General features: G+C 41.2%; 1 protein-coding gene across 3 annotated transcripts; it reads right to left on the bottom strand.

Moving 5' to 3' along the window:
• Positions 1 to 1,270: 1,270 nt before the first annotated feature.
• Positions 1,271 to 15,081, bottom strand: VXN (vexin). 3 transcript variants are annotated; one of them, XM_083623460.1, is made up of 6 exons: positions 15,001 to 15,081; positions 11,741 to 11,796; positions 6,633 to 6,801; positions 5,332 to 5,393; positions 4,576 to 4,664; positions 1,271 to 3,572 (listed from the first exon to the last, which is right to left on the bottom strand). In XM_083623460.1, exons 1-6 carry the CDS (start codon positions 15,062 to 15,064, stop codon positions 3,383 to 3,385), a joined length of 630 nt encoding a protein of 209 aa, XP_083479586.1. In that variant the 5' UTR covers positions 15,065 to 15,081; the 3' UTR covers positions 1,271 to 3,382. The 3 variants fall into 3 exon arrangements, with proteins under 3 accessions (XP_083479586.1, XP_083479587.1, XP_083479588.1); XM_083623461.1 differs by having other exon boundaries at positions 4,576 to 4,661; XM_083623462.1 differs by lacking the exon at positions 15,001 to 15,081 and adding an exon at positions 10,317 to 10,386 and having other exon boundaries at positions 11,741 to 11,788.
• Between the last annotated feature and the right edge of the window lie 1,378 nt (positions 15,082 to 16,459).

Here is a 16,459-nt window from a genome sequence, read left to right as displayed (position 1 = left end):
CACACACACACACATATTAGCATATATATTCACTTGCTTATAATTCGCTCTAAACATCAGTGTCTGGAAGGCCATAAGTTCCCCATCCCAGTAAATCCTGTTGAGGTTCCTTGATTACGTAGAGAAGATTACCTGGTCTAAGAGATGAGTTACAATGGGTTCAGAGCAAGCGATGCAACTGAAGCTCAGTCAAGTCTGCCCTTCTGTACATGGCATATTTAGGCTGCCAGGGGCCTCCTAGTACTATCATGTGGTTTTCATGGGATTAGTTTCCACCTTGGAAATAAACTTGGATAACAGAGGCTGTGATCCTATACCCATTTCCTTGGTGTAAGATCCACTAAACCCAGTACCCCTAAACATTTTGTGAATCTAAGTTGGGCCTCATTGAGGGGCAGTATTTCAATATGAGTAGGAAAATGAGAGTACCCCTAAACATTTTTTTAAGAAAAAAAAGCGCTGATAAACCTAATGGAACTTATGTCTCCCTGAGTGAACTTGTATATCTGAACACTGTAAAATCTGGGTTGCAAACCAACCAGAGTAAATTTTGTCCTAACCTGTAACATGGATTTAAAATGTTCACCAAATAGTTTTGGTGAGAAGTGTGCCAACTGGGCCACAGCTGTTTTAAACAAAAACAAAAACAAGCAAACATGGAGCGTATAATTGCTGCATTAGTTTTGGCCTGTTTCTGAAGGCTGCAACGAGGACAAAAGAAGGGCAGTCATCTAACCTGTGATACAGCATCTGTTCTACTCAGATTACCAGCTATTCAAAGACTCCTGGGAAGGGTATTCATAGTGTTATGAGTTGGGGAGGGGGGAGTAGTAGGCTGTATGTAGACATATATATGGTTGCACTGTTAGTACCCTGTGCAGTGCAGTCTCGTGCATTATGGACTCAGAAGTCAGTCTCACAGTATTCAGTAGTGCTTGTTTCCATGAAAGTGTATTTAGGGTTGCAGCCATAATGTGCTAACAGCCCTTAGCCAAGGCAACTTGTGCTGACCATAGTTTGTCATATAATTCTTTTTTAGTTTTGAAATACTCTTGCAGAAACGTTAGTCAAACATGTTGAGGAACTGTGCTTGTTTTTTAAAAAAGAAAAAGGTAATAAAGTAAAGCACTGAGTGACTGCAGTTTTCTCTACTCTTCTTGCATTTGTCTGAAAAGCAGGATGGCAGAAGTTATATCATCATAAAGTTATTCCTTGTAAATTCATATAGAGCAGCTCTCTATTCCCGACCCCTGGGCCCCATGGAACTGTGTGCCTGAAGAGGACATCATTTATTTGGAACAATAAAACAAGTACTTGCTACATGTAAGAAAAAGCTTCATTAGTGTTAGGGAATATAAAATTAAACTACAACTTTGTTTTTTGAAATCTGACATTAGATATCTCTGACTTATAAATTAAATAAATTAGAAGAAAACATGTTTTAAAATACAACAATTGTTGAGAGAATATATAATAACGCGCATTCCCCATCTCAATACTGTTTAAAGCTATTATTTTACATATAACCAAAAGCTAAAGTAGGGGCCTTTCCACATGCAAGACTTTCCTGCTAACTAGCCACTGATGCACTGTTATTCAATGAATTTAGTTATTACGATATCTGGCAACATAATGTTTTGGATGTGATGATACATGGCTGCACAGAGTGGTGCATTCTTTAATTTTTTTTTTTAATCTGAGAAAAAAATCAGCTGCTCAGGCTGGTCCTACCATGAGTCAGGTGCCTCAGGTGGCAAATGCTAGGGGACAGTGACAGTCATTCTGATCTTTAGTAAAAGTTGAAAGATTTATACGATCTGAAGAGAAACCAGGGTACAGTCATTCTGATCATTCTCATCTTCATGAGCAAGTGGTACCTTGTGATAATTCTTTCAACCTGGCTGTTTGTCCTACCTAGTTGCCTTCTTCCAGTGTATCACAAATAGCAGGATTAGGAAGGGTCCTTGACTGAGCCAAACAGGCAAAGAGGTGGCCACCCCACATCTTCCAGAAGATTTTCCATATGTGTGCATGTGTTGCTCTGCTCTCATGCTGCATGCTCCCATTGCCACTGCTGTGTTACAGCTTTTGCTTGAGTTGGCAGCAAGCAAACGTCAGGCAGAGCAGTGAGCAAACATCAGCAAGGTGCTGGAAGGCAGAATGTGTGCCACCTAGGTAGCTGCCTTTTACTGAATCAGACCACTGGTCCTTCTAGCTCAGTCTACCTTGGCTGACAGTGGCTCTCCAGGGTTTCAGATAGTGGACATTCCCAGCCCTACTTGGATTTGCCAATGATTGAACCCCGTACCTTCTGCATGCAAAGCTACGACCCTTCCCCACACAGCTTATCTTGACATCCCTCAGTTAGTCTGCTGGCCTCAGGTGTGGCGGAGGATGCTTTTCTGGCATCAGTGTCAATGTCAGATTACACTGCCAGCTCCATGGCTTCTGTATGTCGAATGGGGAGGAGGGACACCATCTTGTACGTTGCCTCAGGCAGCAAAGGCCAGTTCTGGTAACTGGGCATAGCTTAGAGCAACAGTTTCAAACCAAAGAACCCAAGAGTTCTTTGGAAGTTTAATGTTTGCATGTGTGTGAGAAAGAGCGGAGCAGGCATTGATGAGAATATCAGTAATAGAAAACAGGAAAGGCAGGTTGACCACCACCTTGAGTGTTGAGCATATGATATGGTGGGCTGGACTACAACCCCCATCATCCCTGACCATTGGCCATGCTGCCTGGGACTGATGGAGGTTGGAGTCCAGGAATCTCTGGAGCGCCACAGATTCCTTCATCTCTGTGCAAGGGTGCACTCTCTGTTGATGTGGTGCAACAGTAGGTGAACAGTTCATTTAGGTGAACTGAATGATTGCAGTAGAATTCTTCTGCAAGTCCTCTGTCATGCTCAGAGGTTCCTAAGCAAACAAGTTGATTCTGAACTTGAAAGCCTGCATATCACTGATTTAAAGAAATCATTTGCCGAAGTAGCATCACACGATAAATTGCAGGACTGTACTTTAAATGGCATGGTGTCATTGACGTGAGGTCTGTTGAGGATACAGTAATTTCTCTTGGCCTTTTCCAACAAATCCAGATGAACCAGGATAGAATAAGAAATGCTGGGTTGATGCAATGATCACAGTTGAATCTGTTAACAAGAAGCATATCAGAAGCATGTGCAAAATATATGAGCTGAATTGTTTGCATAGGATGCAGTCTTTAAACTCGCCCACCCCACCCCCCGTGGATTCTGTAGAAGTTTTGTTTTGTTTTGTTTTATGGGATAAGTATGTGCCACACTACATCCGTTATCAGGTAAATGTGACAGCGTTCTGTATTTTGTTGAAGAACCCTCTGCTTGCACAAGCAAGGCTGAGGGTTGTCAGTCTGCCTCAAAGGCACTGTTTGTGGCCCCCAAATATTCCGACTTCTTTTTATGTTTCATCCATATTTTCCGCAGGAGGCTTGGTGTTCCATGCAAAATGCTGCCCGTTAGAGGTAAAGAGGCCTCCTCCGTTCCTTGAGTTGGGCTTATGTCATCTTCAGTATTTTTCTGCAAGGACCTTCTGTGCCTACAGTTGAAAGTGGGAACAGATTCAACATTTCAAGATTAAGTTCCTTCAGAATATTTATTTGGTGTTCACCGTTTTGTCAAACGATTTACTAAAACTTTTTTCCCCACCATTTTTGTCTTCTATTGTTAAAATACTATTTGTTAAAAATCATATATATATATATATATATATATATATATATATATATATATATGTATATGTATGTATGTATGTTTTGGGCAACAGCTTCTATCAGCCCCAGCCAGCAAGGCCATGCCAAATGGGGCCGATGGGAGCTATAGTCCAAGATACCTAGAGGACACCAGGTTGGGGAAAGCTGCTCTAATGGAATTCTCTGCACCTTCACCAAACTATAGTTCCCAACATTCCTTCACCAAACTATAGTTCCCAATGTTCCTTGGAGAAGCCATGACAATTAAACTGCCTTAAAAAAAAAGTTTATAGTACAGAAAACCCTGATATTTCAGGCAAAATCTTTAGACGCCTGCTGTTTATTTAATGCTTTTCCACCCTGCCTTTCAGGACCCATTGTCCTTGCAAGGCAATGATCACTTAAATTTAAAGACATATGAAACATCAAAGCAGAAGAAGACCATATGATAGCATTTGAGCATTAAAAACCAGCACAGCAGATTAATTAATCCTGGACCAGAATAAAAAACATATAATGAAAATAGAAAACAACAGTGCAATCCTATATGTGCCTGCTCAGCAGTAAATCCCATTGCATTCAATGGGACTTCCTTCTAGGTAAGCGTGTATGGGATGTTGTGGATTATGTTTGGGATCTTGTGCATGTAAAGTATGCTCTTCCAGCAGCCTTTGGACTCTTTCCGCTTTTACTTATTTACAGATACTCTTTAACTTCTTAAAAGTTGCATTTTGGAATGTCAGCGATCTTCAGTCTGAGTAGCGTGTCATTGGTTCTTATAGACTTTGAGTTTGGTAGCCCAAGTAATAGTTGTGGAATTAGAGGAGAGGGTAACGGAAAGAAACTTACTCGTCTGCAAATGCACTATCCCTCATGGCTGGTTCTGTGGCTGCAATCCATCTTGCATTGTGATGGGAGACTGGGGATCCCTGCGGCTGCTAAATTATAGGGAAATGCGTGGGGGGGGGGTAAAATAAAAATGTCAAGATGCAATAAAAACAGAACACAATAATAGCTAGCACACATCTAACAACTTGGTAGAAGAGGGAATGTTGACATCATATATGCATGGCAGACATCAGTGGGTGACCCTAATAGTTCATGCTTGGACTGTTTGTTCACCCATAAAATAACAGTTTTCATAGATATACTGTCAGCCAATTGGATTATTTTATAAAGTGGGCAGGATATAAATTTTAAAAATCAATCAACAAAGAGTGAGACTAGAGAGTGTGGTGTTGGGAGGCTGAGAAAAGATTATATCTGATACACCAATGCCAGTATCATCTTAATATTGCTATCCTTTCTTATAATTGCTGGATTTGTATGTATCATGTAAAAAAAATTAATGCTTGTGTTGTTGTCCGATAATTTCTTTAGATTTGTTTTTACAGGGTTTTTTGTGTGTTTGCAACCTTTGCTTTTGATCTTTTTTGTATCGGAAGGAGGATGTGATTAATGTAAGTGCAAAGACCTCTTTATAAGAAGATTAAGGATGTTACATGAATTTTTGACTGAAACACTCACAGGACTTGTAGCAATCATCAGGAGTCACATGATGTTGCACAGAGGTAGTTGGTTTTATATTACGTATGTGTTACTTACCAAAGTCTTTGCATCTGACAGGCTACTGCTATAGCAGAATGACCTTTGTTTAGAAATTCCAGCTGCAATGAAAAACAGAAAGGAGAAACTTTGGGTAAAATGTACTGTAGAGAGAACTGGAATGTGGACTGTGCTCTGCCATCTGGGTCATTCGTCCATATGTGTATAAATGCTGCCGATGAATGAAAATGGCTGCTTACCTGGTCACAAGTAACCATCATGCTGGGCTCCTCCCCCTTGGAAGGAACACTAGGATGAGGTGGCTGGTTATGAGGAATCCCAGTCCAGCTGCTGGAGATTGGTGGGCTTTCCCGCCATAGCCTTATTTGAATCCTGGCCAGGCCAGGTGGGAGGGCTGTGGGACCCTATAAAGGGTGCCTGCAGCTGACCCCAGGGACCACTATCATCAGAAATGAGAGTGACTGGTTATGGCAGTGATGCCATCAGAAAAGGACATTAAGGCACAAGTCCAGAGACCCACTCAGCAGAATGAACAGGAGGACCCCAACCACATTATGAAGCAACACACACAACTATCTAAAAAAGGGGGCTCCAGAAAGACCAGAAACTAAAATTACCTAACTGCAGCACTGAGTGGAGGCGGAAATTTAATAACAGGGAAATGTAGCTTTTTCACACACTCCTTCTTGCTATGAGACCTCCGCTTGCCAAATCAGTATTTCAAATATAAGTGACCTCACTGGCAACAGTACTTGAAAGTGTGATCATAGAATTGTAGAGTTGGAAAGGACACTTGCAATAAAATAGTCCTATTCTGTGGGGATAAGGAATAACCATTCCTTCCTGTGATATTCTGCCTTCTCTAGGCATGTTTGAGCATCATATATTTCTCTGATATTCTTCCTTAATACTTTCATGGTGGAACTGTCTTCCATTCTGATTAAAATGGACAGCAGGATTATCCACAAAGATCCGTTTTCTGTAGGCTAATATACGTCCTGCAGCATTGTTACCAGCAATGCTCCTTTAAATAAATAAATAAATACCCCCTGCCCAAAATAAATAAATAAATAAATAATAAAAATAAATTTATACCCCCTGCCCATCTGACCGGGTTTTCCCAGCCACTCTGGGTGGCTCCCAATAGAATATTATTTAACACTGACTTTTTCAAATGGAAAAGTTGAATGCTGTATCAAAGATATTTTGTGCTGCAAAAAAACAAAAACAAAACAAAAACAAAACTCTTCTCAGTACCAAAGGGCTCCTTGTTTTTATTGCAAGGCCATACCTCTGGACAGTTAGTAAGCCTGAGTACTAAATATATTGCTGAGACTTACTGTGTCTTGCAGAACATTTGGAGGGACTAGGGAAGAATCCTTGCTGCCTGTTCTGCACATGACTGAATGCCTGCCCTTCTTCATCTTTGCAGAAGACTTGAATAAGATCACCTTGGTGTGACAGCAGCTCCTCTGTCCCTTGAAGATGATAGTCAGACACTGCTACCACCTACAGGGAAGAGGTGAAACAGTTTAATTACATGTGCCATGTATAGATTCAGTGCCTGAGTCTATGCATAACCTGTAGTAATTATAGTGTAGAATAAGCATTGCTGTCCTCTTTGCCCATAAAACAATAATTAAAAGTTCTGCTATATTATCATTATGAAAAGTGTAAGTAAGCTGATAGCCTATTATGTTACTCCTCTATATTTCTACAGTTATCTAAAAGGCTTAAAGTTAGCAAGAGTGCAATAAAAGGGTTAGACAGAGAAATCTCTCCCTCTCTCCCAACCAGGAAAAAGAGAATATTGTCTAGTGTGCTTCCTGCACCATTGGACTGACGATATAATTTGAAAACTACTTGGGTCCAGCATAAGGCACCCATGAGGGTCTTGGGCCTGGTTCTATGGGTCCTGATACTGTGGGATCCAGTTTATAGGCTTCTGCCTGCCTGCTTTGGATTCAGTGGTCTCCTGATCACCATCATCAGGTCAAATGTTGACTCTGTAGCCTCTAACTTGTCCTGGTCACTGCTGGGCTCTGGGGTCATGGCAGACCCAACAGATGACGTGGAAGAGACAGGAGCTGCCCAGTGACTGGGGCAACCCAGTCAGATGGGCGGGGTATGAGAAATAAGTTGTCGTCATTGTTTGGCTACGTCCCATGCCTCTATTGTTCTGTCTACTTGAAGGCAGACAATGCTGCTATGGAAAATGACCATGTCATTTGATCCATCCTAAGTGACCCAATTATTATGGGTTCTGATGTTACTGAAGTAGGAAACTACCACAGAGGGGTGACAACTATGTTCCTCCTGTAATGCAAGGATAGTTCGTCTTTTATAACAATGAGACGCTATTAGCATATTGGCAGTAGAATTCAAGAGAAAGTTGTACAACATCTACCTTTCTTTATATGTCTTGAGATATCAACACACACAAACAGAGAAGCAAGAGTATCTTGCCATTAACAGAGGCTACTGCTGCATTATTCTTCCATATGTATTTGTTTCATTTACTACCAATACTATTTTCTTTTCTTTTTTAGAAAACAGAATATGTCCAAATCACTTGGGTATATGTGGGCCTAATGCCATGCAGTAATAAGTTGGGATAACTTATGTAGGTCAGGAAGCCAAGTCTGTGGTAGCACAGTTTAGATCTAAACAGGATTTCAAGCTTCTCTAGGTCATTATGAACACGCAAGGTAAATCTCTGGGATTATCTTGAAGTCACTTTTCTTTTCTAATTGTATCAGAAAAGCTAATGTGAGTTTGGCCATTATTCAGATGAATGGCAGTCTCATCCAAACTAAGTAGCATTAGAAAGCAGCTCCCTAAATATTTGATTTATGATTTTTTAAAGATATTATTTGTTTCAGCAGCAGCTACTTGTTCCATTTGACAGGCAAGCTTTTCTTCTTGCGCTGTGTGGAGTCCTGCAGCAGAAAGCCTTGCAAAACACTTTCAGTGGCTATTTTCATGTTATTCTTCAATAAGCCAACAACTAGAATTTACAAACAATGAGGGAGAGCTGGCTTTTACAAACAACAGAAAAAATACTGATAAAACCAACAGGAAGGAGAAGGAAAATAGGAAAGCTGTGCATCACAAATGCATTGCAAAAAAGTTTTTGGAACTAAAACCAATTCAGCTCCAGAAGTCAAAACTAAATTAATTTGTACTATGCAAGGCTTTCACTCGCTTCACTCTTATTATTTTGCTTATTTAAAGAATTAATGTCTCCATTATAGAAAACTACAATAACTTAACAGTCACTGAGTCAATCAATGTTAAGCACTTATTTTGAAAATCACTCATAGAGTGTTCCATCATTGTCAATGGGAGAAAGGACTAAGCACCTCCTCAACTCTCCTACAACATTTAAAAGCGCCTAACTCTGGTTGGATTGTTGCTCATTATTAATTAGCATCAGTGGCGGAACTTGGAGTCTCAAATTTCAGCAGTGCCTGTGCAACGCCAAAATTTAGTGCCCCACTCTGTAAGATAATTAAAATGCAGTCAAACCAACTATTCATGTTTTGCTAGCTGGGCACATCATAGGAGCTGAAGCTCAGAGTTTTCCTGTAAACTTGCTAGAGAACTCTTGTGAGAGACACTCCCACTGTGCCCCAACAAGGGGAGGGCATAGCTATATATCCTCCTACCTGCCTGGGCACACCCTCTTTCCATCTCTTTCCGCTCTGCCAGCAATGTGACACCTACAAAGTCTGAGCTCCAAACTCAGACTACATTTTGAGCTAGACTGTCTTTGTAACTGAATTACCATTTTAAGTCTGTCTGAACAAAGCTGCTGTATCCATTACTGTTCAATAAGTATTCTGAGTATATTTTATTTTTTACCTTTTACAAATCCATTTTGTGTTTAATTGTTAGTTTAAGGGGGAGAAAAGGGGAAAATACCAGGAAAATCAACTCCGCCTTAAAACATCCTGGATTACTTAAACTAAAGGGACAAAACTAGCCTATCTAAACTTCCTTGTAAGCTGCAAAGGGATGGCACTCTGCTGAATCAGGGGGAAGGAAGGATAATATCTAATAACTCAGGCTTCCTCACACTCGGCCCCCCAGATGTTTTTGGCCTACAACCCCCTGATCCCTAGCTAGCAGGACCAGTGGTCAGGGATGATGGGAAATGTAGTCTCAAAACATCTGGAGGGCCGAGTTTGAGGAAGCCTGTAATAAATATAACATCTCCTAGCATCTATTCATATTCCAAAATCTGCCTCTCACCTTGGATTCTACCCATAGGTGTTGGGTCTAGGAGGCCCTGGGTGCCAGGGAACCCACAGAAGTTACCAGAAGTCATGTCAAAGCCCCGACACAGCCTAGGAAGCCTGTAATAAATATAACATCTCCTAGCATCTATTCATATTCCAAAATCTGCCTCTCACCTTGGATTCTACCCATAGGTGTCGGGTCTAGGAGGCCCTGGGTGCCAGGGAACTCACAGAAATTACCAGAAGTCATGTCAAAGCCCCGACACAGCCTCCCAGATGACATCAGAGGCCCTGCCAGGCCTCCAAATCTGACTTCTGGTAGAAACTGGAAGTCATGTTCGGAAGTCTCATGAGGTCTCAGACGTTATCTCCGAGACCCTGCGAGGCCTTGGAAGAGCCACTGCTGCCATGTAAAGTCATGACCTCATGATGTCACGATGTCACGTTTTATCACAGGCGCCATTGGGCATCCATAACCTGGGGCCTCTGATTCTACCTCATGGCTGTTGCACGCCCAAAATCCCATGCCCAGTGCAACCAAATTGTTTGCGTTCCCTTAAACCTGCCTCTGATAGTATGGACGTTCGAGCCCAACCGTTACCAACCTAGGACCCTCTAGTAGTTTTGATGGAGACACCCACCAGCCCAGTTTCATCAATCCTGGTGAATTCACCAGCCAATGCTGGCTGGGGCTGATGGGAGTTGTGATCCAAAAAGTCTGGAGGGAGGCTCCAGGTTGGTGAGGACTGTTCTGAGTTTAGAAGATAGGCTGTTAATACATACTGTGATGGTGTGCACTTTGGCAGCAGGACTCACCCTCGTCATAAGTTTCTCCTCGCTGATTTTAAAGGGGCTTTTGACATAAGAAAGGGGAGCAGGGGAGGCCCTTGTTTAAAATAGCTCAGTCCTATGCATCTTCAAAACAAATGGACCCTGCAGATCTGAGATGGACATACAATGCAAAGAATTAACGAGAAACTGGTATGCTCATGTTTTGCTGGAAAGTGGTTGTGTAGGATTCCCCCAGACACATGGAGAGTCTTTAAAACATCATTGCTATCAGGAAACGGTTAATGTTGAGGCATCTGAGGTTAATTCACAGGGATGGTCATATGACTGAGCAGCACTTAACCCTGCCCTGGCACACTCAAAGTGCTATTGCTGTTAAAGACTCTGGCAGGCTTCCAAGGGTGCTTGCTATTTTTGCCATGTCTGGGATTAAACAAGGGCACCTATGAAGATTACCAGGGTGAAATAAGTCCTATCATCTCAGGCTGCTAAGAACAGGTAAAGCGGCAAGTTTTTTTAGGAATTAATTTTCCATATTTTGCATTGTAAGGGGGGGGGGGAGTTGGGCCTCAAAATCTCCCTTCATGATGTATATATATTTGCCATTCATTGGTATGATTGCACATTTTTAGTTTGTCCAGTTTATTTACTGTATGTTTATACTGCCATTGGATATCAGTTCCCAGGTGGTTTATATTACTGGCAGAGGAGCACAATTAATTTGAGCCAGGGTTCACTTACTTTTGCTCCAGGAGCTTATTTGGATGCCCAAACTCAGCCCTGGAAGGAACTCATAAAGGAGTGCCTTTCTTTCCCACTTGTGAATCAACATAGCTTGCTTCCAACTACATCCAGGAAATACTGGTGGCTGTGAGGCTTCCAGATCAGAGTGCGATTTTCAGATGTGCTTGAGGTTGATATGTGCTTGTGGTTGTGTTATCGTGCCAGATGCCTGTTCCACCCAGATCTTACGTTTGCCAAGGTGACATAAACATGAGAGCAGGTCAGAAGCTGAGATGTAGAGGTATGTAACCTCTCTTGGTCAGCTGATTTTTCTCTGCACATGCCCTTCTAGACTGTTTATTATGCAGCTGGGCTCTGTAACCAGAATTAAGCCCAGATGGATGAAACTTGTTTAAAATGGCCTGGTGCAAATCATTTGCAGACAGAAGGATTAAGTCCACTCTCTTTTGCCCAGTAATTCCCAATAGTGGGTTTTGTTTTTTGTTTTTGTTGTAGAAAAGGCTGCATTTGAAATTTCATTAAAACCTACGTGCAATTTATGAACCATGTCAGGGTTTTTTGTGTTTTTTTTTGGTGCCAGTGCATATGTCGGTTCCACACCATGATCTTGAGAGATCTATGTTCTGCTTCAGTGGACAAGAAATACCCTCTTTAATAAGCAACAGTTTCCTTACCTTTTTCGGCAGGATGCATTGAGTACTTTTGGCTTTTCTTCTGACTGGGCTACATGCTACAAAAACAATGGAAACATCAGCATGAACTGAAGAGATTGTTTAACTTTCCTTGTCAAAATGTAGCATCCCAAGAGAGCAGCTCAGACCCACCTGGTAGAACCTTCTCTGCACTGCCTTCAGTGGATATTCCTCCCGCCCCCCCCCAACTCTGATCAGTACCAGGTAATTGGGTCCAGGAGTTGCCATTTTAATTTCCCACAGTGCTCTGCAGCAACACCATATGTGGGGCATTGTGGGAAGTTAAAATGGTGGCTCACAGCTGTCTGGCACTAATTGGAGTGCTGCTTCTACCAACATCCGTTGCTGTTATCGGATAAGCACACCAGGGCTCACTCAAAGAAGGAGAAACCCACTAACATAATTCCATGACAGGGCGATTTCACAGGGACTCTCACAGTGGAGCTGGCCCTGAGTGACATCAAAGATAGACTAAAGTGACCTTGCTGAGAGAAGTTGTGGGGTCAGGAGTGTTAGGGTTGCTCTCCTCCAGCATTTGAGATATCTGCTTGGAACTCAGTTTTTTCAAATTAAAAAAAATAATTCAGAGTGGTTGACAACATTCGGTTGAAATAGCACACACACAAACACATTTATGTGTGTGTATATATGTCTATGTATACTATGTACATAGAAATAAAACAGGAGATAAAACCAATTCAAATTCAGAACTTTGGGGGGGGGGCTTTTTTTAAAAAAAGCATAACACTGGCAACCAGGTAAGCCTTTCTTGAGATCAATCTATACGTGGGATCCCATTACTTTGGCACCAAGTAAAAGCTGTTAAACTTTTAATCATGGAACACAATTGTTCTGCTTATTCTGTAGAATGTTGTTGTGCTCTTGATTTCAGTCTTATTTGCTTTGCATTTTCTTTCTGTGTTGATCTGATCTGTTGCAATCTGTTAACTAGGATGAAAATAGCCACACACAAAAAGAGAACCCCCATCTCTTGTTTTCTGGGGATGTGACTTAAATCAGAACAGTACCCATTCCCAATCATTAAGGTGGTTCTTAATTTAATCAGCTAGTCATTCAATAAAATAACTCCGTACAGTCACAAAGCCATGGAAGCAACAGCTAATATTACATGGAGCAAGTGATGGTTCACATGCATCAGTCACAGAAGTTTAAACGAAACAGAGGTGTTAGAAAGATTTTAAGCGTATGTAAAAGTATATGCTGTCTTTATATAGTTTTCCTTGCATCTTATTGAAAGCAGAGGACAATGAAACAATATTTGCATATTCATTCTTTTTTGAATGCAGTTTTTAATTACATTAATGATGCTCCAGATTAAGTAGCAAGGAGTGCTTTATAAATATCCATCTGGCATATTTTTAGCTTGCCCATTGTAATCTCCCCAGCCAAAATGCTGTACATCTGCAGGCGAGGAAAGCAGCAAATTGCCTTACCAAAGGCAAAGTGAGGAAAAGTTCTAACAGAGGTAATACTTCTTGAATAGGCTGCTTAAGAAACAGTTGTTCATGAAGATGGGAGCCAAGCTGACAATTCACCTTGGCCTGCCATGAAATAAAGGCATAAGGAGCTGCTTGATACTGAATCAGACAAATGGGCCATCAAATTATGTACTGAAGGGTATTGACACATCTTGAGTGCTTCTAAGTATGTGAAGAGTGCCCTTCAGAAGGATACAGATACAAGCAGGTACACCTTAAGACAGGTGCAAGTGGAACAGGGTTGCCTTGCTATAGTGCTGCATGGCTCAGAAAAACTTCACTTGCCAAATTTACTAGCCAGATTTCTTTCTTTTGCATATCAGCTACAGGGGCCTTCACTTTCATGTGATCATCCTATCAGGCTGATGCCTTGTGCAGAAAACGTTTCTGGGACTGCCCCCCGTCCTTGCAAAATCAGATTTGTAGGATATCATCTCCCAAATACACCTTCTGCCCTGACCTCCTACAAATGATTTCCTTAAGTAACAACCAGACTTGGCCATTAAAAAACAACTACTACTTTGAAATCCTTCCTATTTCAGTCAAAGCTCGGGTTGCCCCTCATCCCCCTGCCTTGCCTAGACTGTTGCCTTTAAGCAGTTGTGCAACAGACAGATATGCAACTGAGCTTAGCTTTTCCTGCATCTTCAGGCCAAGAAGAGCTTTGCCTGTGAATTTCTTCCTGCTAAAGTAATGTTAAAATAGTGGGAACCCTGCCAGAAAATCATTACGCCCCTATAGAAAATCCAGTTTTTTGACTCAGGCCTAGAAAGTAAGGTGGGTTCTCTGGAATGAATGGGGTAAAATAAAGACCCTCAGCACCATAATGTGTTTTCCACTAACAAACCAAGCTCTCCTGGTACGGGTGTAGTGGTTTGGTGAAGCTGTGAGATGGGGCTTTGGTTGTACAATCAACATTGCACCCCATTAGCAGTAAAAGGGATAGTGGAACTGGAAGCAAATTTGGGGGTAATTTGAAAAAAAAACCACCACACAATGAAAATCCATTTTTATAAAGATATTTGTGTGCGCGCGCACACATGTACGAAAGAACTCCAAGGATAATAAGCTTGGGCTCCCACTCATAATTTCATTTGCATTTTAATAAAAACATCATCATAATAAATCTGAAAAGAGCAACTGGGGCTTGCAAATAAATATTAAGACTACACTTTTCCATGCAGAGTTTCCCATGAGAAATCTATCTCCCTTCGGACACAAGGTGTTGAAAAACTATTGTTCTCCTGAATGCATATTGATCTTTGTCTGACGTTTGCTCTTTGTGACAAGTAAATGCTAAGGTTAAATGTACAATCAGTCCCAGAACACAAATTTGAAAATGCTGTCTCCTTTGACCCAGTAGGTCGTGGCCATATAGAGTCATTTTCTACATATTAACTATTCAGGGCTTCATTTTTCAATACTCCTAACTTTATGATTTCTCATCTTAATGGTAATATTGGATGCCTAGGAACAAAGCCACATGGAATTAAGCACACCGATTGCACAGTTTGTTTCTGTAGAAATACTTCCACTGCCTAGCCTATCTAGACTTCTGTTTTCATTTTCTCCAAGGAAAGGGCGAACGGACGGGGGGAGGAGTTGGGGAATCAGAGATCACTACACAGCAAGTACAATACAGTGAGCACACATCTGAATTTACCATTTTGAAGGTTTCCCCCTAACATTCCATTTCAATAAACACTGAACCCCTGGCAATAGCTCTGGTTGTGTGGTACTCACATTTGGAAGAAATCACAGTGAAGACTTCTAAATTTTCATCACTGCAACTGTAAATCTGGTGCATTTTTCACCTCTCCCTCCTGGCTGCCTATCGGCTTCATGCAACTGCTCTGAACTTCTGGTAAATAGGTTTCACTAATCCCATCTGGCTCTGTGATCATTGTCCACGTCCACAAAGGAGAGACTGATGCTGTGATCTCATCTCATTCTACATTCTTCATTGCAACATTTTCAACCCCAGTCTGCCTTTGTATGAATTCTGCTCACGCCAGGGTTTGATTTTGCTGTTCCTTAAAACCACAGCCATGCAAGCAATATTTTATTTGCATAGCCTCTCTCTGTTACCAAACAAGTTACAGGCACCTTCTGCCAATAGTAAGTGGCGACCTGAAGGAATGCTTGCATTTTGTATTTAGACGAGGAATTATGAAATAAGACATTTATTATTGTTGTTGTTATTATTAATTAATTTTCTATACCACCCTTCATCCGAAGATAACAGGATGGTTTACAAGATTTGTGGGAGTGACAGAACCAGGCATTATTTTGTAGTATTTATTGTTCACTTCAGGCATATACTCATTTAAAAAATAAACACAGAATAATTTTCTAAATGGACAATTAAAAAAAAACACCCAATACATGCTGCAATAAGAACATATTTTACTTTAAAATGTTTCTTGTTTCACAAGGCAGTGGGATAAGGTCTTTCAGCTCTGAGATCAACGTTTTCAAATATAGATGCTTGGACTTAAGCACTCAAATCTACATTTAGCTCTTTTAATAGGTGGCCTGGTTTGCTGAGGTGTTGAGCCCTTGCAAAAACAAAAAAGCAAAACCAATAACGGACACCAGGTGAAACGCTACACCCACTTACACAGGAGTTAGGCCCACCAAAATCACTGCCCCTCCCTCCCCCAGTTTGATTCTTATGTTTCCAAGAAGGAATTGACTTCAGGTGCCTTGGTTTAGCATTTTCATCCTGGGAATGCCACAGTGATGAGTGTCTTGTAAATGTTATATTAATCTTTTGGGAAAGGGTCTTTTTAAAATAGTGGTTGAGTTGTCACCTAAGCACACACAAAAATACTTTTTTTGTTTGTAGGTGTGTGAAATGCACATACAGGGTTAGTCTAGCTATTCTGGGTCAGAAACTGTAGCTGGTATTAGCAATCCGAGGTGCCTGATGTCCTGGAAATATAACTTGCTGCCACTACTACAATACAATAGAATTTTAAAGGGAGGACATCAACATTCAACTCATGAGCCTGAGCCAAATACTATAGTTCTTGCTTTATATGAGAGTTGTGGACTCACAAACAAAGCAGGAACAACATTAGTACAGGATTTGTACCACTTGTTTCCAAACTGTCCTATGGTACCAAATCTGTTGGGAAGGGGGAGAAAAGCTGTTGTTCTAGAAAACACTGGAGTATTTAAAATGTTCAGGGAGCAATCA

The sequence above is a fragment of the Podarcis filfolensis genome (assembly GCF_964270895.1).
Source record: "Podarcis filfolensis genome assembly, chromosome: 7".
In the NCBI taxonomy this organism is placed as follows: domain Eukaryota; kingdom Metazoa; phylum Chordata; class Lepidosauria; order Squamata; family Lacertidae; genus Podarcis; species Podarcis filfolensis.
This window is presented reverse-complemented; position numbering and strand designations above follow the sequence as displayed.

Excerpts from the sequence above, each read along its gene's own strand:
- VXN (XM_083623460.1), bottom strand. The coding sequence starts at position 15,064 with ATGCACCAGATTTACAGTTGCAGTGATGAAAATTTAGAAGTCTTCACT. Across the intron at positions 6,802-11,740 it reads AATGCATCCTGCCGAAAAAG|GTGGTAGCAGTGTCTGACTA; the intron begins GTAAGGAAACTG and ends TCTTCCCTGTAG. Across the intron at positions 5,394-6,632 it reads CAAATGTTCTGCAAGACACA|CTGGAATTTCTAAACAAAGG; the intron begins GTAAGTCTCAGC and ends TTTTCATTGCAG.